Source organism: Schistocerca gregaria, chromosome 6 (assembly GCF_023897955.1).
Source record: "Schistocerca gregaria isolate iqSchGreg1 chromosome 6, iqSchGreg1.2, whole genome shotgun sequence".
NCBI lineage: Eukaryota > Metazoa > Arthropoda > Insecta > Orthoptera > Acrididae > Schistocerca > Schistocerca gregaria.
The window spans coordinates 193,116,879-193,142,784 of record NC_064925.1 but is presented as its reverse complement, the minus strand read 5'-3'; the positions used below and the strand labels follow the sequence as shown (position 1 = coordinate 193,142,784).

General features: G+C 39.9%; 1 protein-coding gene across 4 annotated transcripts in view; it reads left to right on the top strand.

Annotated features, from left to right (window-relative positions):
- The window catches only part of LOC126278176 (protein cappuccino-like), a 350,827-nt gene that overhangs the window by 238,329 nt on the left and 86,592 nt on the right, over positions 1-25,906 (top strand). For all 4 annotated transcript variants that reach the window (XM_049978073.1, XM_049978075.1, XM_049978076.1 and 1 more), the window contains exons 5-6: positions 18,786-18,961; positions 25,372-25,537. In XM_049978073.1, the coding sequence (XP_049834030.1) occupies positions 18,786-18,961; positions 25,372-25,537 (342 nt within the window). The remainder of the gene's footprint in view (positions 1-18,785; positions 18,962-25,371; positions 25,538-25,906) is intronic.

Genomic DNA, 25,906 nt, shown 5'->3' with positions numbered 1-25,906 from the left:
ACATTTCCTGTAACAAAGTGTTTGAAGTCACGCTGGTACGTTCTGTTGCTGTGTGTTTCCTTTCCGTGATTAATGTGATTTGAAGAGAAGTAATAAAATGAGCTCTAACATGAAAGTAAGCGTTTCCGGACACATGTCCACATAACATATTTTCTTTCTTTGTGTGTGAGGAATGTTTCCTGAAAGTTTGGCCGTACCTGTTTGTAACACCCTGTGTAATGCATAGTTAGTGCAGTCGTAATATGGGGTTGAATTTATTCCAGTATGATATGGTAATTTTAGCAACAGTTGGGGATGTCCCACAAAGAATATATTATGATCAGTTTGGGTTTAGGAGAGATAAAGGGACCAGGGAGGCAGTTCTGACGTTGCGCTTAATAGTGGAAGCGTGATTCAAGAAAAATAAGACACTTTCACAGGATCCGTAACCTAAAAAAATCGGTACGCAATATAAAATAGTTCAGTATATTCGAAATTCTGAGAAATACAGGTGTAAGCTACAGGGGAGACAAGTGATGCGCAATATGTACAAGAACCAAGTAGTAAAAATAAGAACGGAAGACCAAGAAGAAATTGAGTAGATAAGAAAGGTTGTAAGGCAGGGATGCAGTCTTACCCCCCCCCCCCCCCCCCCACCTGCTGTACAAGGTTGTCGTGCGAAACGTTTATGTTTAAACATCATGCGGCAATTTATAAAAGGCTGTAATTTGACGGACGTCTTCAGACCAAGGCTTGCGTAGGATGTGTTGTTGTTGTGGTCTTCAGTCTGAGTACTGGTTTGATGCAGTTCTCCCTGCTACTGTGTCCTTCTGAATCTGCTTAATGTACTCGTCTCTTGGTCTCCGTCTATAATTCCCCCCCCCCCCTCCCCCACTGTTCACTCCAATAATAAATTGGTGGTCCTTCGATGACTCAGATGTGTTCTATCAAGAAAATTCTTCTTTTCCGCAATTCTATTCTGTACCTATTCACTAGTTACGTGATCTACACATCTAATCTTCAGCACCACATTTCGAAAGCTTCTATTCTCTTTTTGTCTGAACTGTGTATCGTCCATGTTTAACTTCCATAAATGGCTATACTCCACACAAATATTTTCTGAAAAGACGATGTTAATGAATTACTCTTCTTCAGAAATGCTTTTCTTGCCGTTAGCAGTCTACATTTTATATCCTCCCTACTTCGGCTTTTCTTAGTTATTTTGCTGCCCAAATAGCAAAACTCAGTTACTACTTCAAGTGTCTCGTTTCCTAACATAATTCCATTAGTATCACCTCATTTCATTCGACTACATTCCGTTATCCTTGTCTCGCTTTTGTTGCTGATCCCTTATATCCTCCTTTCAAGACGATGACCATTCCGTTCAACTGTCATTCCAATTCCTTTGCTGTCTCTGACAGAATTACAGTATCTTCAGCAAACCTACAAGTTCTTACTTTCTTCCCTCAACTGTAACTCCTAATACAAATTTTTCTTTGATTTCCTCTTCTGCTTGTTCAAGGTACAGATTGAATAAGATCGGGGATACAACACTTTCTCGGTCCCTCCTTAACCACTGCTTCCCTTTCATGCCCCTTGACTCTTTATAGCTGCCGTCTGGATTTCAGTACAAGTTATAAATAGCTTTTAGGTCCCTTTATTTTACACCTGCTACCTTCAGAATTTCAAAGAGTGTATTTCTGTTAACATTATCAGAAATGTTTCTCCAAATCTACAAATGCTATAAAAATAGGTTTGCACTTTTAATCTGTCTTCTAAGATAAGTCGTAGGCTCAGTACTGCCTCACGTGCTCCATCTTATCTCCGGAACCAAAATCGATCTTCTCTGAGGCCCGCTTCTGCCAACAATTTCTCCATTCTTCTGTAAATAATTTGTGTTAATATTTTACAACCATGACCTACTTTACTGGTAATTTAGTAATATACACGTCTATCAGCATCAGCTGACAGGTGTGTTTAGTACAACAGCAAATAATTTGTCACCGTAGTGCAAAACAGAGTGAGTTTACTTTGCAGTTTTGTGTATCATTTCGCTTCTTCACATTGCTTATGGTGTTGGATAGACTAATTTAAAAAAAAAAAAAAAAAAAAAACGAATGTTAGCTAACACCTGCAAATGATTACTGACAACCAAAGCAATTTCAGTTGTAACACGAATCCACGCGACACACACCTATATACAGCATTTGCCACTAGCGAAATTAACAATCGCGCTGCAACGGAAATCAACAATGAAACAAATGTTGCGCGAGAATGCTGCCGGCTTGCTTTCCAAGTTCTCTAATTGCGTACGATATTCTCGTGGCCAGTCATCGAGAAATTAAAGCGCCGATGGAGATCTCTTGGCGTACTCTCTCCTCTCGGCGTTTTAGACCCGTCTATGCATAGTCAATGCGTAAATCCAGCCACGATGAAAGAGTTAAAAATGATTTTGCGTGCTTCCATTCACTGATGTCCTTAAGGAAAATTTTCTGGGGCACTTCTACACACAGACCCAAAGTATTAATCGTGTAGAACCGTGTAGTAGAACAAGACCTTGTATCCAACTTCGAGCAACAAGTAGCCAACTTATAACTCTTACAAGGGAAACTCCCCATCTCACCCCCTTCAGATTTAGTCATAGGATGACCCAACGGATAGCTCGTCAACAAATGAACACCGACCAAGTGTGAAATAGGACAAAGGTGTACCAAATTGAGTAGAAAGAAACAAAATAGAAACAGTGAGCGGTCCAAGTTAAAGATGTGCAACATTGAGCGTACTTACGCAACAATAGCGTCGTGGGTTATGTGGTTACGGTGTTGGATTACGAAGGGGGAGGCCAGTGTTTACACCTCGCTCATACTCAAATTATCTTTTTTACACAAAACAATGAACTGTCCGTCCGGTTATTGACGTATCTTCTCCCTATAATCAGATTTGTGTCTGTACCGCGATGTAACGTCCAGACGTAAGTACATCCCATTTGTTCTACGCAACGCCTGCTCTCACTATTCATCACATTTACGTAAGACTGTAATACATGGTGTATCAAAAAGAATCATCCGATTTAAAAAAAATAACTATTTCGATATTTGAGCTATGTGCGGAAATAAAGTACTGTTGGTAAAAGCAAACTCTCGAGTTTGTTCCCGCTAGATAGCAGCAGTGTGCGCCCGCTTCAGTTCTAGTAAAAATAGTGCCGGGACAACAAAGTGTTTTGTGTTCTACGTTTTGCGCAGTGCGGGTCAGTAATAACTGTTCAGCGTGACTTTCGTACTATAGGTTTGGTGTGGATCCTCCTACAGCACAGAGCGTTAGACGATGGCGTGAACAATTCCGAGAAACAGATTGTGTAAAAGCAAATCGCCGGGCTGTCCCCGAGTGTCTGACATAGATATGAACGCATCCGCCATAATTTCACAAGGAGTCCGCAGAAATCCGTTCTCTGTGCAGTTCAACATGCCCCCGATGTCAGCGTGGCCTGTGTTGCGTCGACGTTTGCACATAAAACCATACAAAATTCGGGTACTGCAAGTTCTTCGTGAAGGTGACAAACAACAACGTGTGGAGGAGTTCCGTAATTTCGTTCTTGGCAAGATGGAGGATGACAGTTTACTTCCATACTTAGTCTTTAGTGACGAGTCCGTCATAATGTGAGAATACGGGGTACAGAACAACCACATAAAGCTACACAATATGAGAGGGAATCTCCAAAATTTAATGTGTTTTGTGCAGTTTCATGGAAAAAGGCGTGTGGTCCATTCTTCCGTGCCGAGAACACTGTTACAGAAGGAACACATCTCGATATGCTTGAGAACTTTTCTTTTTCCACTGATTCGAATGACTCCATTTTCCAACGGGATAGAGCACCGCCATACTGGCATCTGGAAGTGAGGGAATTTTTAAAACAAAGGACTAATGAACGATGAATCGATCGCACTGCACCAAATGATTCAGATTTACATTACTGATCTTCAAGGTCACCGTACCTGACTGTGTATGATTATTTCTTGTTGTGTTTTATGAAAGACTTTATGTGCCTCCGTTTTAATATTCTTACTATATGACATGTTCTATAACGAATGTATGGTGTGACAGTTGCCAAGACTATAGAAGGAGAAAAGATCCGTCGACGATCGGACGGAAAGTTCATAATTTTGTGAAAAAAATTAGGAGTATGAGCGAGATTTGGACACCGATCTTCCCCTTGGCAGTGGAACACCGCAACCACATAACGACGACGCCACAGCTACACAGCTACACAGTGATGTTGCACATCTTGAGCCTGAACCGTTCACTATTTCTGTTTTGCTTTTTTCACAGTTCGGTACACCTTCTTCCTTTTTTCATGATTGATTTGTGTCCAGTGTTTGATGGCCTATCCAGTGTGCCGTTTTCTACAAAAAACTGAGGCGGGTGCGATGGGGGTTTCCCTTGTTAGAACGCATTATGTCTCTGCAGGCAGATATGGTTTATACGTTTCTTTCGCTAGAGGTGCTGAAAATCGCCTTCAGTTCTAGCCGACTACGGAAGTGTCATTTGGTATTTATACGTAGTGCAGCGAATGTCACATGCCGATGCCGCCAACAAAAAGCTGCATCTATTCAACACCCACGCTGCCCCACAGGAAGATGCCCTGGACAGACAATCAAACATATGATTTAAGTTCTTTTATATGACTATTTAGTTACCTGATTACTCTACAGCTTAATTTATGTTTTAGTGAGTTTGCTTATAGGAATTTGGAGTAAATAACTTTGTTCATAAAATCACAACTCCCAAATTATTTAAGTTCGGTTTCAGTTCGTTTTGGTGTGGTTCTCTCATTACAAACTAGAATTTTATTCTTTCGAAATATTTTCTGTGGTTTTTTGCTACTTTGTGAAGGTAGGTAGCAACTAATAATAGAATATTCTTCTAGGTCATATAGGTAGCTACTCTTTTTGCAGCTCTTTTAGAAAATTCAACTTGGAAGTCCTAGCATATATTGCCTCGTAACTCAGGCTGTTTTTTTATAGTGCAGTGGCTGGAAAAATCTGCAAATGTGTTAAACAGAAGCAGACGAATTATGCAGATGTTTTCTGAAGACACTGTCTCTGAACTTGACTCCGGTTATTCATATGTTCCTGACGAAACGAGCTGTTAACTGTAGAACACGACACATGCTCATAAATATCCGGAAACGAACTGGATCAGAATATTTTGTATGAAGAGAATTCGGGTATTACCACCAAAGTCGATCAGTACCTCCCAGCTGTAAAAGTGGGCAATTTCAATTCTGATGGAACATGACCCTCCAGATTCACCACGTGTTCCAAATTCCTCTGTTAGTTTATCTCGGGACTATTGAAGTGACTGCGTTCATTACTTTTGTATCGCTAAAATATAGTATAAGACTGATAAAAATTTTGTTTCAGACTGATGGATTTCCTTTCTGAAACTGAAAAAGAAATTAAAGTCTTTGAATTTTAACACTTCATTCGTTTTAAAATCGCCCCACAGGCGGGTGTTCCAACTTCCTATTCGCCTCCGAGGCTGTTGTTTCCCAGAACGCACGGCAAAAAATTGTTTTTATCTAAGTGTTAAAAAAAAGGCACGTTGAGAACAGTCTCATAATACATTTACCTTCGTACGATGTAAATTAAGAAATGAAGGTCATAATCTGAAATTAATAATTTTGTATACCATCCAAGAAAAATAACACTACGAAAAAAATAGCCTCCACAATCCACAACCTAACGTTACTACCGCTAAAAAAGGTACAAAGTATGCAGCCATAAAAAATATTAAATTTTAACCACCTCTACTGTGAATGAAATGTACTGTCAGATAAGGAAAGTTCTAAAAACAAATCAAAATCATTTCTGTTTGATACCTTCTTTCATTACTTAAATCAGTTTTTGAAGAAACAGCGTTTTTAAAAGCCTTTCATGAAGCGTCAAAGTTAAATGGATCACGTCAGGGGGGAACAACGTTTGTTAGACACAAAATATTTGCTGACATTCTCCAGTGGCCCTGGATGTCTTTTGTAACATGTTATGCCCTTGAGAGGTGGCAGCGCTGCAGGGTTTGGCTCTGAGCACTATGGGACTTAACATCTAAGGTCATCAGTCCCATAGAACTTGGAACTACTTAAACCTAACGAACCTAAGGACATCACACAACACCCAGTCATCACGAGGCAGAGAAAATTCCTGACTCCGCCGGGAATCGAACCCGGACGCGGGAAGTGAGAACGCTACCTTACGACCACGAGCTGCGGATTGCAGGGTTTGTATGCTTTTTGTGTTGCCTATAACATAGTCGTCTGATACGCATGTAAGATGGCACGTCGAGCTTCTAATATATCTTTCTTCACTTAAGAGACACTAATCTTTAGGTTTTCGGGTTGAAAATCACTCTATCAATTTATTAGTATGCAGATGCAGCACACCTGGTTGTTAGACCCAGTTAATTCTGTGCAACCTCGTCGTCTCATAGCCAGCGAATTCAATAAAAAGTCACGTAGTGTCAGTGAACGTTTTGTCTCTAACAGAAGTTGTTCCTCATTATCTGGTCCACCTCTCCTAGATGTTTGTTGCAACGACTTTGAAACACCCTGTATAGTATCTGCAAGGGACGGTGAGTATTTATAAAATTTTGTTGCCAGTGGCAGCCAGTTATTATGTGCTACAGCACATGTAAATATCGCACTATAATTATGCCATTTCTCGTAGAATACAAGCCAGTAATCGCACTAACATATTTGCCCATGAGGTAACCGTGCTACTAAGCAACTGTTCGAACAGCAACGTTCAGCTTCATAATGCGAAGGAGCTCTCTACCATGCCCTATTTAAAACCGGCACGCAGCTCTGTTAGATAGTCCTGGGAAGTACTGTACGCCCCTTCAGCCCAAGTAGCAACACAGGCTGATGTTCGGCATTCACATCTAATCTGATTCAGTCCACACTTCCGCATGCTACAGGAGTAAACCCGTTGTTGGTATCACCCACAGACCATTGGTGCCTTTTATCAGGAGATTGACGATCTTACTTTCGGACCAGATAAACATCCAGTGGTCAGGAGAGGTGGAAGTTTTCCCCTCCGGTGCCAATAAAATGGATAGGGGAAGTTTTCAGAATTAATCTTTCACTCTACAGCGTAGTTTCCACAGTTTTGAAGCTTCCTGACAGATTAAAACTGCCAATTCCGGCAGTCATTTTTTTATCTGACAGGAAGATTCGAAAGGAAAGTTGTTTACACGTCTCGCTACAAGCAACCAGTATTTATTCAACACAATTAAAAAAAAAACTGCTTCAAGAGGTTGTTATGAAGCGCGCACAAGCCGGGGGGGGGGGGGGGGGGGGGAAGGGTGTGCAGACCTGCTCCGAAGGGCCGAAGGGTTGGGTCCCTTGTCTCCCCTCCTCCCTCTCCTCACTCGCCACCCGACCCGCAGTAAAGGTACTTACTGAGCCTTTCCGCTGGTTTTCTTAACACAGGACCAGAATCTCTATGGATTTTTCGCCACATTTCTAGAGAGTTTCATTGTGGAAACTATTAAATGCATCTCGCATTGAAATCCGCACCAAATTTCGAGCCACAGTAAAACTTCGCCAATCTTGAAGATTTTGCGCTCGTATAAATTATACGCGCCTTTTTCGGTGCTCCTGCAGCAGCTTTCTGTCGTGTTTTGTGTACCATGGGGGATTAGTTCCGTCTGATATTAATTTATTTGGTATGAATCTCTCGAGTTCTGATGATACTATTTCTTTGAACTTAAGCCACATATGGTCTTCACTTACATGATTTAGGATTGGAGACTGTCTCTTAGAAAGACGCCAACCGAATTTTTAGTCGCTTTTACAAGTATATATATTTCGCGTTTAGTTTTGACGAATTTCTTTGTTACGGAATTGAGCCTCGCAACGACTGTGTGTTCACTAATTCCTGTACCCGTCGTGATGCTCAGGATTATTTGTGACTAAGAGGTCAAGTGTGTTTTCGTAACCATTTACAATTTGAATGGTCTCGTGAACTAATTGTTCAAAATAATTTTATAAAAAGCATTTAGAACAATTGAAGGTGGCAGGGGTAAAATACAGGGAGCAAAAGGCTATTTACAATTTGTACAGAAACCAGATGGCAGTTATAAGAGTCGAGGGGTATGAAAGGGAAGCAGTGGTTGGGAAGGGAGTGAGACAGGGTTGCAGCCTCTCCCCGATCTTATTCAATCTGTATATTGAGCAAGCACTAAAGGAAACAAAAGAAAAATTCGGAGTAGGTATTAAAATCCATGGAGAAGAAATAAAAACTTTGAGGTTCGCCGATGACATTGTAGTTCTGTCAGAGACAGCAAAGAACTTGGAAGAGCAGTTGGAGGGAATGGATAGTGCCTTGAAAGGAGGATATACGATGAACATCAACAAAAGCAAAACGAGGATAATGGAATGTAGTCGAATTAAGTCGGGTGATGCTGAGGGAATTAGATTAGGAAATGAGACACTTAAAGCAGTAAAGGAGTTTTGCTATTTGGGGAGCAAAATAACTGATGATGGTCGAAGTAGAGAGGATATAAAATGCAGACTGGCAATGGCAAGGAAAGCGTTTCTGAAGAAGAGAAATTTGTTAACATCGAGTATAGATTTAAGTGTCAGGAAGACATTTCTGAAAGTATTTGTATGGAGTGTAGCCTTGTATGGAAGTGAAACATGGACGATAAATAGTTTGGACAAGAAGAGAATAGAAGCTTTCGAAATGTGGTGCTACAGAAGAATGCTGAAGATTAGATGGGTAGATCACATAACTAATGAGGAAGTATTGAATAGGATGGGGAGAAGTTTGTGGCACAACTTGACCAGAAGAAGGGATCGCTTGGTAGGACATGTTCTGAGACATCGAGGGATCACCAATTTAGTATTGGAGAGCAGCGTGAAGGGTAAAAATCGTAGAGGGAGACCAAGAGATGACTACACTTCGCAGATTCAGAAGGATATAGGTTGCAGTGGGTACTGGGAGATGAAGAGGCTTGCACAGGATAGAGTAGCATGGAGAGCTGCATCAAACCAGTCTCAGGACTGAAGACCACAACAACATGGAAATCGTTTTATATCTACAGTAGGGTCTGAAAATGTATTTTTGTCAACATACGGCAGGTAGATTGAAGTCACTGCCAACTATAACTGTATAAGTAGGGTACCTATTTGCGATGAGACTCGAGTTTTCTTTGAAATGTTTAGCAACTGTTTCATCTCAGACCGGGGGTTGGTAAAAGGAGCCAGTTATTAATTTATTCCTGTTGTCGGATATAACCTCTGTCACAGGAAGTACCTGCTTCAATGTCGCTTGTGAGCTGGAACGCACATTACATTATTTTTCCTTAAGTTGTGTTTCTTGTTTCTGTTGTAGTGGAGATCATTACAATTACAGATTTTCCCTCCAAAACCTAGGATGCTTTCTCTGTGACTCTGTAAACACCAGAGCTAAACAATGTAGAACAACAACGTACGGTACAAGCATAGCATTCTATATTACTTCATTTCCTTATTTCTAACATTTTAAAATTGTACGTCGACTTTAGATGACATGTCAATCATAGATGTTCTTTATGAACGTACTTTCAGTCATGTTTTGAACATTGCCCCGCTACACTTTATTAACTAATGTTTTTAGAGAGTGAACTAATATGTAGTATGTCGTTCTTCTTTTCAAACATTCACATACCCATTTATTCTTTCCTTATTGTCTTTTGGGCACGCAATTGCAGTAATTACAGTAGGCACAAATGCAGCGATCAAAAGGAAATGATTAGCGTACATCCGCATTCTCTTTACAGCGTTCCTTTCTTGTTGCTCCCGTGGCAATGGACTGTTTCTATCGTAATCAATAAGCGTGAAAGGAAGCTACCGTACAGACAGAGGGATCTATATTTATACTTGGCAGAACTAATTACATAATGACATAATGATCGGGATTGCTTTCGTTTCCCAAAAGATATAAATATTTCGATTTCGGAAAAGAAGCTCTGTATTTCGCCAAGATGTCGAAAAAGAAGGTCCCTTACGTACTGGTTGTATCGAGTAAGATGTGGAGACGACGGTTTGAAAGCGGACAGGGGAAGTACGAGGAAGGGCGTCGCTTACCTGAGGGATCGCTACCTGGCAAAGGGGCAAGCGTGGCGAATGTCCGGCGTGGCAAGTGTCCGGCATCCGGGGGCGCCGCCCCCTCCTCATCCCAGCTCTCAGAAAAGGGAAAAAAAGTGTAATGCAGCCATGTGTTTGTCGTTCAAAAAATGATTTACAAGTTAGCATACGTAGGTTTTTAACAGGGTCGGAAATGGATCTTTTTTCGGCTGTTTACAAGTCGCCATTCTTCGTCCAATATATTAAATATACTCCATGCCCTCAGGTCTATCCCTCCTCCAACAAACCATCGTATGGGCGCCCTTGACGGCTACAATCCCGCTTTTGTGCGCTTCATACTGCATAAAAAACAAAGGCAGGTCTCCGCTCTTCTTCACCACGTGCTTGAGTCATCACCTCAAGATCTCAGTAAATAGGGCACAGTTCCGTAGCCTATTCAGGAAACGTCTCTGAGAATCTGACCAGAAGGCTTAAATTACGGAACTTTAAAATATTATTTCATGGGCACAGTACCATTGACAGGTCTGGAAAATAATGAAATATGCAAAATAACTTGTAATTGTGGAAAATTCTACTCAGGACAGTCTGGCAGGGGATTATCCATTCGAGTGAACAGTTATTGTGGTTTCATTTTTATAATCAGAGCTCAGTGTCGGCTGGAACTCGCCGGATCGGCGTTCTGGCACTTCCTAGGGTTTTCTTTTTGTCCCACTACAATAAGACAGTAACGGAGATTTATAATGGCGCGTGCATATTAAATCGCAACGTAATTATAATTAGCCGCTGCGCTGGCACCTGTGAATGTGACAATAGGTGACCAACGTGAGCCGGCCGCGGTGGTCTCGCGGTTCTAGGCGTGCAGTCCGGAACCGTGCGACTGCTACGGCCGCAGGTTCGAATCCTGCCTCGGGCATGGATGTGTGTGATGTCCTTAGGTTAGTTAGGTTTAAGTAGTTCTAAGTTCTAGGGGACTGATGACCACAGCAGTTGAGTCCCATAGTGCTCAGAGCCATTTGAATCATTTTTTTGACCAACGTGATGTGTTGGGCAGGGGAGTGATACTGTGAAACTAGATTAACACGTTAGGTAATGAAACATTTGAGTAAGAAAATATAAGTTTCCAGAAAATTCGTGGTGAAACCTAGGAATACAAGTGTACACCCAAAACTGCCGCTTCACGTAGCAGTTAATGTGCAGCTGTTTGAATGCTGCGACTGGCAGCAGTTGTAAACACGTGTCCTACATGCATCTAACAGAACTGGGAAGCAGAGTGACACTGCTTCGAGAACAGACAGTAGAACATGTTGTTTATATTACATCTTGTGGTTTTATTGTCTCGGTTATAAGAAATTATGTTTTAAAATCTTGAATTTTACGATAGTATTTTGCAAAATAAATAAATAAACGAAAATGAAAAAGATCTGTCACTGTAACTTTTAACACAAGTTTTCAAAAATCAAAACTTACAATTTTTATGGTGAAGGGGAAAGGGGGGGGGAGAGGCAGGTGTTTTGTTGTCTGGCTAAGGAGGTGTTTTATAGCACATAATATTTTAGAAATGAAGCACTGCCTACAATTTTACTTTGTACAGTGGCAGTTGTTTCACTTACTCATGTAGTCTCATCATATCTCTAACTTCTAATATTGTAGTTGTTTAAGACAATATTAACTTGTTCAATTGTGCTCTTGAAACGTGCCACAAAAGGTTGCTATATTTTGCTAAAGTTATTTATCTTCCACCATTCCAGTGTGGGTTTCAATTAACCCCTCTGGAACACTACTTCGGTAGCAGATTAACAGGTTCTAGTAAAATTTTATCAGTCATTGATTTTAACCAGATGTATTGTTATGGGTCAGCAGCACCTTCTGTTATAAACCTATTAGATTTTGTGCACCACAGTTTTCAAAAGAAGAATGGGCAGTTGTTTTCCTGTATTGTTGAAGAAGTGCCTTACGGCATGTAATATTTTAGAAATGAAGCACTGCCTTACAACTGAAGCTTTCTGCAGAAGTCCTCATTTCACTGTTCAGAATACAAACAGGACAATGCTTTACAGATTTAGGTGTGGCAGATGCTATGATTTAGAAACAAGACTGTAGAAGATTACTGTGAGTACTTAGAGGGCAAAAACTGAAACCACAAAACACAACAAATGATGATGTCCATTAATGTTCTTAACTGTATTTTAAGTGACCATGATTTATTATTTTCACTGATGAGTTCAAGTCATATAGTACCCTTCAAACAACACGGCTGATTAAAGCTGTCTGCTGGGCTGGGACTCAAACCCGGGACCATTGCCTTTTCTGGACAAGTATTTAACCAACTTCAGTACCCATCCTTCACCTACAAACTGCCCAAAAAGCTGTACTTGTGCTAATATCTCTCTCCTACCTTCCAAACTTGACAACAATTCTCCTGCGTACCTTATAGGACAATCACTCCTGGGCGAAAAGATATTTTGGAGACCTAGCTGCGCCACACTATAGGGATCTGTTTCCAGAATGAAATCCGTGCACTCTCCTCTGCAGAGTGAAAATTCATTATTGTTTGAGAGATGTTTCTAAGTTCTACTTTACGATGACTCTAAGACTACAGAAGACACTGAAGTTTTAAATCAGTGCTTTGATTGCAAGTTTGTGTATGTCTTTTGCATACTACTAGAAGTTTGCAGTAGTGACATATGCTCGGTCATCTGTGTGCTTCCTCTGCAGTATTTTCAGAATACCAATAAAAGTTTAATTGTTCTTCAAACAAGATACAATAATGGAAACTTAGATTTGTCAAAAATAGTCATCAAAAATAAAATTATAATTAGCAATCTTGGCTGTTGAAACATTTGCTTCTATATTTCACACAGGGTGTCTACGACCCCGGGACAACTGGGAGATCCGGGAAAAGGCTGGGAATTTCTTAGAATTTCGGGAATTTTTCATTGTTTTAGTTTTCAGCTAAATTTTTGTAATTTGTCTGGTGAGAACCAATACTCTAACAAAGATTGTTACTGTTTCTCGCTACTCCAGAATAATGTTGCAGCAATAAAAAAACGAACGTGAGAAAAAAAAAACGAAAATAAAACTTAAGTTGCAAAGGAAACGCACCATATACAACAACGAAACATAGTGCTCATACAAGCGTCTGCCAACAGCAAAATGTGTGAAAGGCCTTAGGAAGACTACGCAATGTTTCATAACAAATTGCCTCCGATGAGCATGACGTCACAATTGTTTACATCAGAATCGTTTGAGCGGTTACGAGCGAACTTATGCGCATGTGCGTATTAGTACCTTCTCCTGCACCTGGCTGCAGAAGTGTGGCAGTTAGCTGTATAAGCAATAGCAGCAAGCATCCAGATGCTACCCGGAAGAATTTTACTGCTGCGCCTAAGCAGCCAGATTCACGTATGCGCAACAGGCCCAGAACTAGGAGGCCGGGGCATCTGCGCCGGGTGCGGGAAGAGGGGGGGGGGGGGGGGGGGGGGGGGGGGATGGCGCCAAATTCGTATTATGGAGAAAAAAGACCTTGTTTCACAAAGTGTATAGCATCCAGCACACTTGACCTATCGATTACTCATACGATTTGGAACGCATCCCTGTTGGTTTTTGAACAAATTCTAAGTTGATTTCTGGAAGAACCGTTAAGTTGATTTTTGAATGCGTGCATAGTATACGTGATGTCTGTGCCAGGGGAATCCCCGTCGCATGTAGAAATAAACATTCCTGCAGACAAAAGGGGGCGGGTCCATACGAGCTGAGCGGAATACAGCCGAACGGGTGAATGCCGATCGCTGTGTATGCGGTGGACTCGGTTTGCAAGTGATCCGCGTTGTTATAACTATTAGCGAATTACATAGATTCAGACTACCAGAGTGGAAATAAACGACTAACAGGAATAACAGGCAACAAAAATTGCGTATTGTATCCTCCGTGTATCCAAGAAAATGAAATTTTGACAGAAAATTTTTGGCCAGACCGCTACACTACAAAGGGTCAGTTATACAGCCCCTGGCTAGCTTCTAAAATTCTATTCTGGGAGTAACGCGAAAAACGCGTTGTACGAACGCGTAATAACGCCTAATCGGAGAATAAATGGAGGATAACTAAATCGGTGATTGTGGCATGGTTAGTGAAGTTAACAAGAGAATAAGTTTTGACACTGGCAGGAATAGTTACAAAGAGACGACAAGATTGATTGTTAGAACGAGAAAGGAGAAGAAACGGGGACTCTCACAAATTACGGAAGAATAAGACAATTCCAAATTTATATAAAAATTTCGTACTACTACTTCTGGATCTCATACTTCAGAAGCTAGAGTGTATGGATGAAATGTGAAATTATTTCCTAACCTAAAACTTTTTGCTTGTAGTAGGTCTAATAGGAATTTGATATTGGTACTTCGTGGATTATATTCCGCCGTGTTATAAAAATGAACATTTGTGCCAAACAGTCTCGTTTATTTGGCGTGTGTAACAATTGCTGCAATATTAGGCAGACCTATTTCGTTTTGTCTAGCAGTGACAAAATACACGTAATCTGATCAAGAAATCACACCACTCTTGGGTATTATTAGTATTAACAGCTTTTCTAGTATCAGACAATGACATTATGTTTTTCATGTAGCAAAACGTTGACGAACTTTGATGAAGTAATAGATTCTATCCCAGAAAGGAAAGTACGCCATATAAAGCTGTGGCAAATTAGAGAGAAAAAAAAGCTAGGACCTAAGGATTGAAGAAACGTGTACTGTCTTGCTTGTCTCTTGTCTTTACTCGTTTTATGTATCCTATGTTTAATGTTATGCAACACAAAACACCAAGTTATTAGCTAATACGCAGTAAAGACTGCATATTTGCTGAAGAGTTCTTGTTCTGCCGGTTACAAATAATTCCATCCAGTATTAATTGCGAGAAGTTTTTAAAGAGGAGCAGAATGTCAAACCAGCCGACTGTGAGCAAGAGAGGCACCACAGGACATTTTAATTTCCACTGGCGTGAATACAGTTTGATGGCACCCATTACAAAATATTACATGTTTGAATTCCACAGAGCGAAATACAGAGACGTACGATGGAAGAATGCTGTGTGAAGAGGTGTGGCACTGCTCTTTGGCACACTTAAGACCAAATACACTCCTGGAAATGGAAAAAAGAACACATTGACACCGGTGTGTCAGACCCACCATACTTGCTCCGGACACTGCGAGAGGGCTGTACAAGCAATGATCACACTCACGGCACAGCGGACACACCAGGAACCGCGGTGTTGGCCGTCGAATGGCGCTAGCTGCGCAGCATTTGTGCACCGCCACCGTCAGTGTCAGCCAGTTTGCCGTGGCATACGGAGCTCCATCGCAGTCTTTAACACTGGTAGCATGCCGCGACAGCGTGGACGTGAACCGTATGTGCAGTTGACGGACTTTGAGCGAGGGCGTATAGTGGGCATGCGGGGGGCCGGGTGGACGTACCGCCGAATTGCTCAACACGTGGGGAGTGAGGTCTCCACAGTACATCGATGTTGTCGCCAGTGGTCGGCGGAAGGTGCACGTGCCCATCGACCTGGGACCGGACCGCAGCGACGCACGGATGCACGCCAAGACCGTAGGATCCTACGCAGTGCCGTAGGGGACCGCACCGCCACTTCCCAGCAAATGAGAGACACTGTTGCTCCTGGGGTATCGGCGAGGACCATTCGCAACCGTCTCCATGAAGCTGGGCTACGGTCCCGCACACCGTTAGGGAGCCTTCCGCTCACGCCCCAACATCGTGCAGCCCGCCTCCAGTGGTGTCGCGACAGGCGTGAATGGAGGGACGAATGGAGACGTGTCGTCTTCAGCGATGAGAGTCGCTTCTGCCTTGGTGCCAATGATGGTCGTATGCGTGTTTGGCGCCGTGCAGGTGAGCGCCACAATCAGGACTGCATACGACCGAGGCACACAGGGCCAACACCCGGCATCATGGTGTGGGGAGCGATCTCCTACACTGGCCGTACACCTCTGGTGATCGTCGAGGGGACACTGAATAGTGCACGGTACATCCAAACCGTCATCGAACCCATCGTTCTACCATTCCTAGACCGACAAGGGAACTTGCTGTTCCAACAGGACAATGCACGTCCGCATGTATCCCGTGTCACCCAACGTGCTCTAGAAGGTGTAAGTCAACTACCCTGGCCAGCCAGATCTCCGGATCTGTCCCCCATTGAGCATGTTTGGGACTGGATGAAGCGTCGTCTCACGCGGTCTGCACGTCCAGCACGAACGCTGGTCCAACTGAGGCGCCAGGTGGAAATGGCATGGCAAGTCGTTCCACAGGACTACATCCAGCATCTCTACGATCGTCTTCATGGGACAATAGCAGCCTGCATTGCTGCGAAAGGTGGATACACACTGTACTAGTGCCGACATTGTGCATGCTCTGTTGCCTGTGTCTATGTGCCTGTGGTTCTGTCAGTGTGATCATGTGATGTATCTGACCCCAGGAATGTGTCAATAAAGTTTCCCCTTCCAGGGACAATGAATTCACGGTGTTCTTATTTCAATTTCCAGGAGTGTAACATGTCTTACATTCCCTCGAACATAAATGTTTTATGTATCAGGTTCTTCAGAAAGACGTGCGCTAGAAAATCAAGATATTTTTTAAAAGTCGATTTCGTAAATTTTTGGCACCCTACCTCAAACGCTCGAAGGAGGGGGACCACCACTATCTAATATTGGCCCGGTTCGGAAATATCGTAGATCCGGACCTAATGCACAGAGCAGTCTGAGTTGTAGTGGGGAGGTGGTAGTTTCCACGTGACCCATGTTTAAGTGATTTTCTTGTTTCCTCTTCGTTTATTGCTCTCACGTCAAATGAAAATAAAACGGATTTCTGTGACAGGGAGCTATCAAGTGAATTAAAATACATTCACATAATTACGGAAGGCTCAAATATGCAATTAGTTTCAGATTTTATTTTGTTTCCACCTTTCTGACAGTCAAGCGTTAATCGCCTTGCAGAGCAATGAAGCTATTTTTTCGGTTAGTTAAGGAACTTTTACTTTTATTAATCTCTTCTGCTGAGGCAGTCAATTTATTTGAAACTAAGTTTTTAATTGGCTAGTTTCAACTGTTCGCTGCATATTAAGTTCACGTTTTCATCATCTAGCACGTATGGCATTATGCCTTAATAAAGAACCAAACATCCAGAAAATTTACATCTGAATGTGGACATACGAATGTGCACTTTAAGCCGAATGATGCATTTTAGTATAGTTCACAAAATTCATATGCCCTTGGAGTATCCTCTTATGTCTTGTTTCTTTTATGACATAATGTAAGATCTTTTAATGTTTCCTGCGTCATCGTAGTTGCTCAAGTGTGGCGCTTTTTGGCAACTGCTGAAACAAATCTATTTCTAACAGGTCGCGGGAAAATATTCCGAATGGTTGTTTGGAAAGAGTTACTTTCAAAGAAAATTTCCTTTTACGCAAGATGAACTCTGTGCGCGAATGTCCGATGAATTTCTTAAATCACAGAGCGTTTGACTCTCATTCAGAAATCAAATCTTTGAGGACGACCATTTAGAATATTTTCGAGCCCAGAAGATCAGACATTTATGTCGTAGTTAAAAATTTTACTGTCACATTTGTTGTGATGTATCTTCAAGTGGAACATACACAAAAAAGATCAACATTATGTGTGAAAGCATAGCTTCTCTTGCAGCTTATTAATCTTAGAGACCAATATTATACGTAAACTTTACTTTTCTTGTAGCAACACTATGTACATTAATTTAAACCATTACCTTTCCCTATTTGTGTGTTCGCGCTACTTAACAGTGATTTTGCTATTGGGTGACTACATAAGGTGTCCTATGCTCTGAATATTCGCTGTCATCGGCTGGCGAGATCACCTGACTTGAACTACGACTGGCGTAGAAAAGCGCATCACAAACTCGATCTCAGTCCTTCGGGAAGTTGCTGCACGTCAGACACCTTTCCAAAACGAGTTTTCCACCCTGAGTTTCGTTTTCTAAAGTGCCGGGAAATTCTACGGCAGTGTATAAAACCACAACCATTGAAAGGATTGATAAGTTGTACAGTTTTGAGGAAAAGTATACTGTTACTTAACACGGAAAAATGGTATTTTCATCTGGAAGAAAGTGTATTTTTAACCAGGAAATCCGGGAAGTTTTTTCCCTCGTCCATGTATACACCCTGTCACAGTGCTCTAGATTGTTCCCACACTTGAAAAATGTCAAGCTATGATTTTGTGTCTGCAGCAACTAAATATGCCCACACAGGCAGCAGGAGGGATGATCTGATCTCACTGACAAGATAGACTAAGTGGGAAAGGCAGTAGTTGCAACTAGGAGAGAAACTGTGACCAGTACAATCAACTATTTCACCATGGTGCATGTCCTTTCAAAAAAAACTCTCTCTCTCTTTTTCCCTCCCTCCCTCCCTCCCTCCCCCCCCCCCCCTCCCCCTCCGTTACACACACACACACACACACACACACACACACACACACACACACACACACACACATACACACACACAGTAGCAGCTGCAGCTTTCCATATATGCTGTTATGTGTAGGTGGACGGGTTACATAAGCAGACAAACTGGTCCAGGTATGACTCAGGGCACAGACCAGTCTATTTCCAGCAGACATGACGTGCATGAGTTTGTGTTATGTTTACAGGCCAAATGCTGGTCAACTGGTTCATCTCAGCATTTCCAGAGGACCACTACCTGAAGCTGTATCTGACAAATCAAGACTTACGAATTCTTGCAGTGCAGTTCTGCACTCACCTTCTGGCAGCTGGTGTAATTCGTCAAATACCCGATAAAGATGCTGCCTTGGACACACTCTTCAGGGTGAGCCTATGAAATGATATTTATAAGTCTGATTGCATAACTTGCTAATATACATTGCACTGAACATATTTTTTGTTGTGTGAAGCTTATTTACTATTTCAGTAAATTCTTTAATTTCCTTACATGCCTTACTGTTTTGAAAATACTTATGGTATAGAGTATCATTTTTTTTCCATTTTATAAGCTTTATATGACACTGAAGTTTTAAATCAGGTTCATGATTGCAAGTTTGTGTAAGCCATGTACTGCTCGAAGCTTGCAGTAGTGACTCAAGCTCATGCACTCATCTGTGTGCTTTCTTTGCAGTAATTTCAGAATATCAATAATAGTTTCATTGGTCTTCAAACAAGAATTTTAAAAAAAATTGTTGTCTTGTTTTTACAGTATTGTAGGTTGGCTGGAATTGATAATTTGATATTTGACATGATCCAGTGTTGTTTATTATTAACCAGCCTAATTATTATTTCTATTTACAATATTGTTTTGTGTGTGTGTTTGTGTGTGTGTGTGTGTGTGTGTGTGTGTGAGAGAGAGAGAGAGAGAGAGAGAGAGAGAATATTTAACATGTTTTCTGAAGGAAAGCAGATGTGCTCTAATTTAAGTTTAGGGAGATGTCAAAGCTGCAGTAGAAGGTCTATAATTATACAAATGCTGCACAACATACACTGTGAAAAGCTGAACTTAAAAACAATGTGTGGCAAGGCAGCAGACTCAAGTAGTAGTTTGAGGTAGCACACAGTGTGAGAAAAATTGGGCAAAACTGATGATGTATACAGTCGGGCAAAACAATTTTTTCTCTCTTATTACTATTTGTTATTTGGGTGCCAGATTTTAGAATCTTTAAGATTTTCTCTGGAAGTGCACATCTCTTGCAGACTGAGACTTTGGCCCATAATTTGAGCTGACCATCCCCTGTTTCGTTATTATTATTATTATTTTGACATATCTGCAGACTTGAACCATTCATTTGGACCTGTTTGTTTGTGTTCTGTTCTATACCGTCAGGGAAAACATTCTCTACTGAATGCACACTTCAGAATGATCTGTGTGACAATGACCCAATTCTGCATATCTGTGTTTTGAAGTGCACCAACATAAAAATGCAATATGTGTGAGCTTTGGAGAACTTGGTGGACCTATCATATTAGAGAGAGTAACAGAGGGCATAGTTACAGTTGCATGTGGATCATATACATTCATTCTGTCATTATCTTATTCACACATCATTTTCCTTAAATCTGATAATAATCCTGAAGAAGCTTCTGGAAGATGTTCTTTGTCAAACTAACATAACACAGTCTTGAGGGAAGCTTCACAAAGTATGGCAGAAAGGTCTCTCTCTCTCTCTCTCTCTCTCTCTCTCTCTCTCTCCATCGCTGTGTCTGTCCATGTTGAGATGAGGTTGGGATTCCTAAGTGCAAACTTGGCAGAACACAGCTTTTTATTTAACTTATCCATGTACTGATGACATCTTTGTTTAAAATCCATTATTTCAATATCTAGAAATTTTACACAAGAAGTTTTGTCTAGTGCATGTGTACTGATTTCTCACTTCTGGTATCTGTAAGTCATTTCTATTAATTTACAAATGTATAGCCTAATATCAGCTTTTGTAAGATAAAAATTAAGCTGTTTACTATGATTCAGATGTAAGCCTGTTAAAGTATTTGTTGTCTATATCTGGTATGGATGTGTTTAGGCAATTTATTGAATTTGTACCACCCACAAACATAACCATGTCTGAAAAGTCCATGGTAAGTTAGAATGTCGGTCAAGAACAAGAGAGGGCCAACTACTGAACATTTTGGAACTCTATATTTGTTTTCCACATTCCAAATTCAGTTTTATTATAGTGGTATCATTTTTTAATATTCTCTTGATGAGACATGATGCCACTTATGTAAGGCCAAGTCTTTAAGATCGTAAAACATTTGACATTGCTTTGTAACGTACACTTTCTTTACTATATTGCTTATATTAAGTTCCTTTGCCTGTTGATGTGTGTAAGGCTTCATGAGGATATTTCCTAAATACCAGATAATCACATGTGAAACACAGTTCTTCTTTTTATTACAAAAGTTTATTTGCCTAGACCACCCAAAAATATACAATGATTACTAGTTTCAGTGAAATTAAAACACCATTTTAGATCATTTGTATAGAAAAAATGATATGAAGATTGGGATTTAATTTCAGTGAAATTGGTAATCATAGGGTATTTTTATGCAATCTGGGTGAATAAACTTCAGAAATAAGAACAACAACCATGTTTACATTTTGAGATTGCCTCCAATACAGCCGGCAGTGTCATGTAATCATCATTATCCCATATAAAATCTCACACTATCTTAGCACCTCATGTCCAGATCAGTCCTCATGTAGAGAATCTTTAGGTTAGATTTACTTTCATTGCAATAGATCCATAGTGAGAGGTCCTCCGGGATGTAGAACATGTCAGAAAAACAATTATGCATGATAAATATTTACAACTAAAACAAATAAGCTAATGTACCTTCCACAGGTCCCAAGTGGAATGATCAGCATTTTTTTTTAATGAACACTGGATGAAAGGATAATTTTACAACACTCATTTACTAAGATCACATTAATGCACTGAATTTAAAATTTAATAAAATGTCTTTTTTATTTACACAGTAATAAACATATAATAGAACTACTACAATACTTATTTACAATGCACACATTACTGCACTGAAATGGTGCAGAAGTTAGATTGTACCTTATATATAAACACACAAAAATCTGTTTTTCTACTGAGAAATTCATCAAAGCAGTAGAAGGAGTTGGATTTTTGTGGCTGCTGCTTTTAAGTTACTGAAAATGTGTGATCCTGAATAATGCACACATTTTTTTATAAGAGTAGGTGACTTTAAATCCTTGTGAATACTATTCTTATTTCTAGTATTGATTCCATGAACTGGGCTGTTGGTTTGAAAAAATGGTGCATTTTAATGACAAATTTCATTAAGGAATAAATATATTAGGAAACAGTAATTAGTATCCCTAGTTCCCTAAACAGGCCTCTGCAGGATGTTCTTGAGTTCATACTACATATAACTCTTATTGCACATTTTTGTGCCTGTAAAACTTTAGCTTGGCTTGATGAATTACCTCAAAAAATAATCCCATATGACATTATGGAGTGAAAGTAAGCACAGTATGCCAGCTTTTCATTTTTATATCCCCTATGTCTGACAGAATTTGCATTGAAAATAGAGATTTGTTTAGATGCCTCAGCAGTTATGTGGTGTACTCCTCCCAGTTGAATTTATCATCAAACTGTAATCCGAAGAACTTAACATTGTTCACTTCTATCTGCTTGTCATCATATGTTAGGCATATACTCATGGGACACCGCTTACAAGTTCTGAACTGCATGTAGTGTGATTTTTCAAAGTTTAGTAACAAAGAATTGGCTAGGAACCAGTGACTAATGTCCACAAATATTTTATTAGCTGATCTTTCCAAGATGGCACTTGATTTGCTATTTATTGCAATGTTTGTATCATCGACAAACAAAACAGACTTGGCATCTGGTGATGTTACTGATGAAAGGTCATTAATATACACAAGAAAAAGTAAGGGTCCTAAGATGGAACCTTTTTGGACACTATATGTAATTACTTCCCAGTTGGATGATGCCTGATAGCTTAATATATGTCTCTTTCCTAATAACACCCTTTGTTTCCTGCAGAGATATAAGATTTGAACCATTTCGTAGCATTTCCTGTTACACCATAATATGCTAAATTTCTTAAAAGAATATTGTGATTTACACAGTCAAATGCCTTTGACAGATCACAGAATATGCCAGTTGCCTGCATTTTTTTGTCTAATGAATTAACTAAATTTTCACTGCAAGTGTTGATAGCCTTCTCAATCTCAGAACACTTTAGAAATCCACACTGCGACTTTGACAGTATGTTATTTGTGATAAGATGGCTATAAAGCCAATTTTATATTGCCTTTTCAAACTTTTTGAGAATGCTGGCAAAAGTGGAATTGGATGGAAATTTGACACCATTTATCTCCCTTTTTAAACAGTAGTTTAACATCAACGTATTTCAACCATTCAGGAAATATTCCACTGATAAATGACTTGCTACATGAATAGCTTAATATGTTATTTAACTCACAATTACAGTCTTTAATTAACTTTGTTGATATTTCATTATACCCACTAGATGTTTTTGATTTTCAAGTTTTTATGATGAATATTACTTCTGCTGGGGTAACGAGGAGCAAATTTATGTAGTGGAAGTTACTTGAAATGTCTGGTCTGAGACATCCCCTGGCAGCATCTACAGAACCTAACATCTCGATCTTTTCAGTTGTGTTGTTGTTGTGGTCTTCAGTCCTGAGACTGGTTTGATGCAGCTCTTATCCCGTGCAAGCTTCTTCATCTCCCAGTACCTACCGCAACCTACATCCTTCTGAATCTGCTTGGTCTCCCTCTACGATTTTTACCCTCCGCGCTGCCCTCCAGTACTAAATTGGTGATCCCTTGATGCCTCAGAACATGTCCTACCAACTGTTACCTTCTTCTAGTCAAGTTGTGCCACAAACTTCTCTTCTCCCCAATCCTATTCAATACTTCCTCATTATTTACGTGATCTACCCATCTAATCTTCATCATTCTTCTGTAGCACCACATTTCAAAAGCTTCTATTCTCTTCTCGTCCAAACTATTTATCATCCATGTTCCATTCCCTTTTCAGTAATAGTTATAAAAAATTTGTTGAAAAATTCTGCAACACTATACACATCTGTCACCAATGTATCATTTACTCTTAATGCTATTTGCCCCTCTTCATGTCTGGTTTTACCGGTCTCCTCCTTCACTATATTCCATATCTGTCATTTGTAAGTAGTCAAATGGCTTTGCACCAAACAAATATATGTTTTGGTAAGACCACTAGTACCATTACTTCCTAATAGACTTCCCTTGCATTAATAATGGTTTCTTATGAGAAATTTCAAATATATTTTTATGTGTAGCAAAGAAAATCTGCACTGGTTCATTTGGGGATTCTGGCAATATAGTTTTTGAAAAATCTTTATCTTTTGAAGACAACATATTGCACCAAGACAGAATGTTAAATGTTGGTGAGAAACTTCACTGCAGTAAGTTGAACTTCAGTACTTATTAGCACATATATTTACTTTCCTCTTAGTCACATTTGATTGATCAGCATTTCCAGTCTTCCACTGTATGAAGAGCAACAATTCAAGGGTGAAAAATGGTGACCACTTTGATCATTACTTCTTTTTGAAATGTCACATGTTGCTGTACAGTTACCTGAAAACTGCAATTCAAGTAGTGACAATTCTTTTCATCGGAATGCGAAAAAGTTTTTTTCTGTTACGTCCTCATTACCTGGAACATAATGTAGGGTCAGCCATATTCACAAAATAAAAGAAAGTAGACATATAACTGTGCATTATTTACAAAATTAAAATTGTAATTATGAAGTTTAGATATGACAATAATTAAAAATTAACATATGTTTACACAGTTTATATAATGATTTATACAATATCAGGGAAACTAGTAAATATATTTCTTGAATGCAAAATAAAATGCAATGATTGCAGTTACACTCTTATAAATGAATTGTGTATTATTAATGAAAGAATATAAATGTGAATTAAAAGAGACAGTGGAAGTGGGCATATGCCATCATCACAGCATTGTGTAAATGGGAATAATGTTTGAGAAAGACAGTTACATAGATAACATTAGCAGTTGAAATAATACTAGATATATTGATATACAATGATGAAGATGAAAAAACTAGTACTGCAACAACTATAATTGTATTGTAATATTAAGTCCATGGACCTATGTGCAATTTCCAAGCTTTGTGAAGAATTAGGTACACTTGCAATTACACTGTGATCCCAACGTAACCAAATTACGTGTTTGGTTTCTCACCATAATTACAAATGTGACTTACAGCACACAATAGCAAAACCACTAACCTGTCACAAATTGTGTTATGTGACATGATACTCACAAGATCATATGCATGGAGGGTATTGACATGTAGGTATGTGTAGGTATGTCTACAGTGAGAAGCAAAGATCTTGCTGTTAATAGAACAGGAACTGCTGACAGATGGTTGATAAGGTGGATGATAGAATAGTATGTAGTTTTAGAAATTTATACAGACAATAATCATACAAAAATCCGACAAGAAAGAAATGTGCCTCAAGAGAGCATCTGCTCTATTTTCCATTTGTGTGCATATGACACATTTCACTTCTGCCTCTTACCTACACTACTATCATTTTAATGTCATACAATTCTCATGCAACTATGTTATAATAAAAACATGTATTGTATTTAAAATTTCTATGAGGAAGATGCCTTTGAATTGTCTGTGCAGCCGGACCTGATGTATTACTGGGCACATACAGAGGCACCTGCAGCAGCACCCCCAACCCCAGGGAAACTGACAAGTTTAGCCTGGCCTCCTCCCAGCCCTATAGGAATCCCACAGGAACCTGTCAGTTCTGTTGCAAATCGACCAGGAGCACGCTACACAGAAGCTGGTATGTTCACCAATACACTTATTGTATGGAATAACTGTCACTTCTTATTCAGTACTGAATAAAATCTAGTTTTAGTCTAAAAATGTTTATTAATGCACAATGCATTCCAAACCCTGTGGGTTCATCATCGACTGCTGCCTATGAAAATAAAATTCTCCTATACTGGAATTTGATCTTTATGTGCCACTTACAAAAATATTTATAAATTACATTTATCCAAGTCAATTTTAAATTTATTTCACAGATATTTGAATACAAAGGTGGAAGCACATTGGTTGCAGATATTTACAGCTACTTTTCTGTGCAATCTAATTCATTCAACACTACACTTCCTCCCTCACACTTGCATATTTTTGTATTATTTTCTGT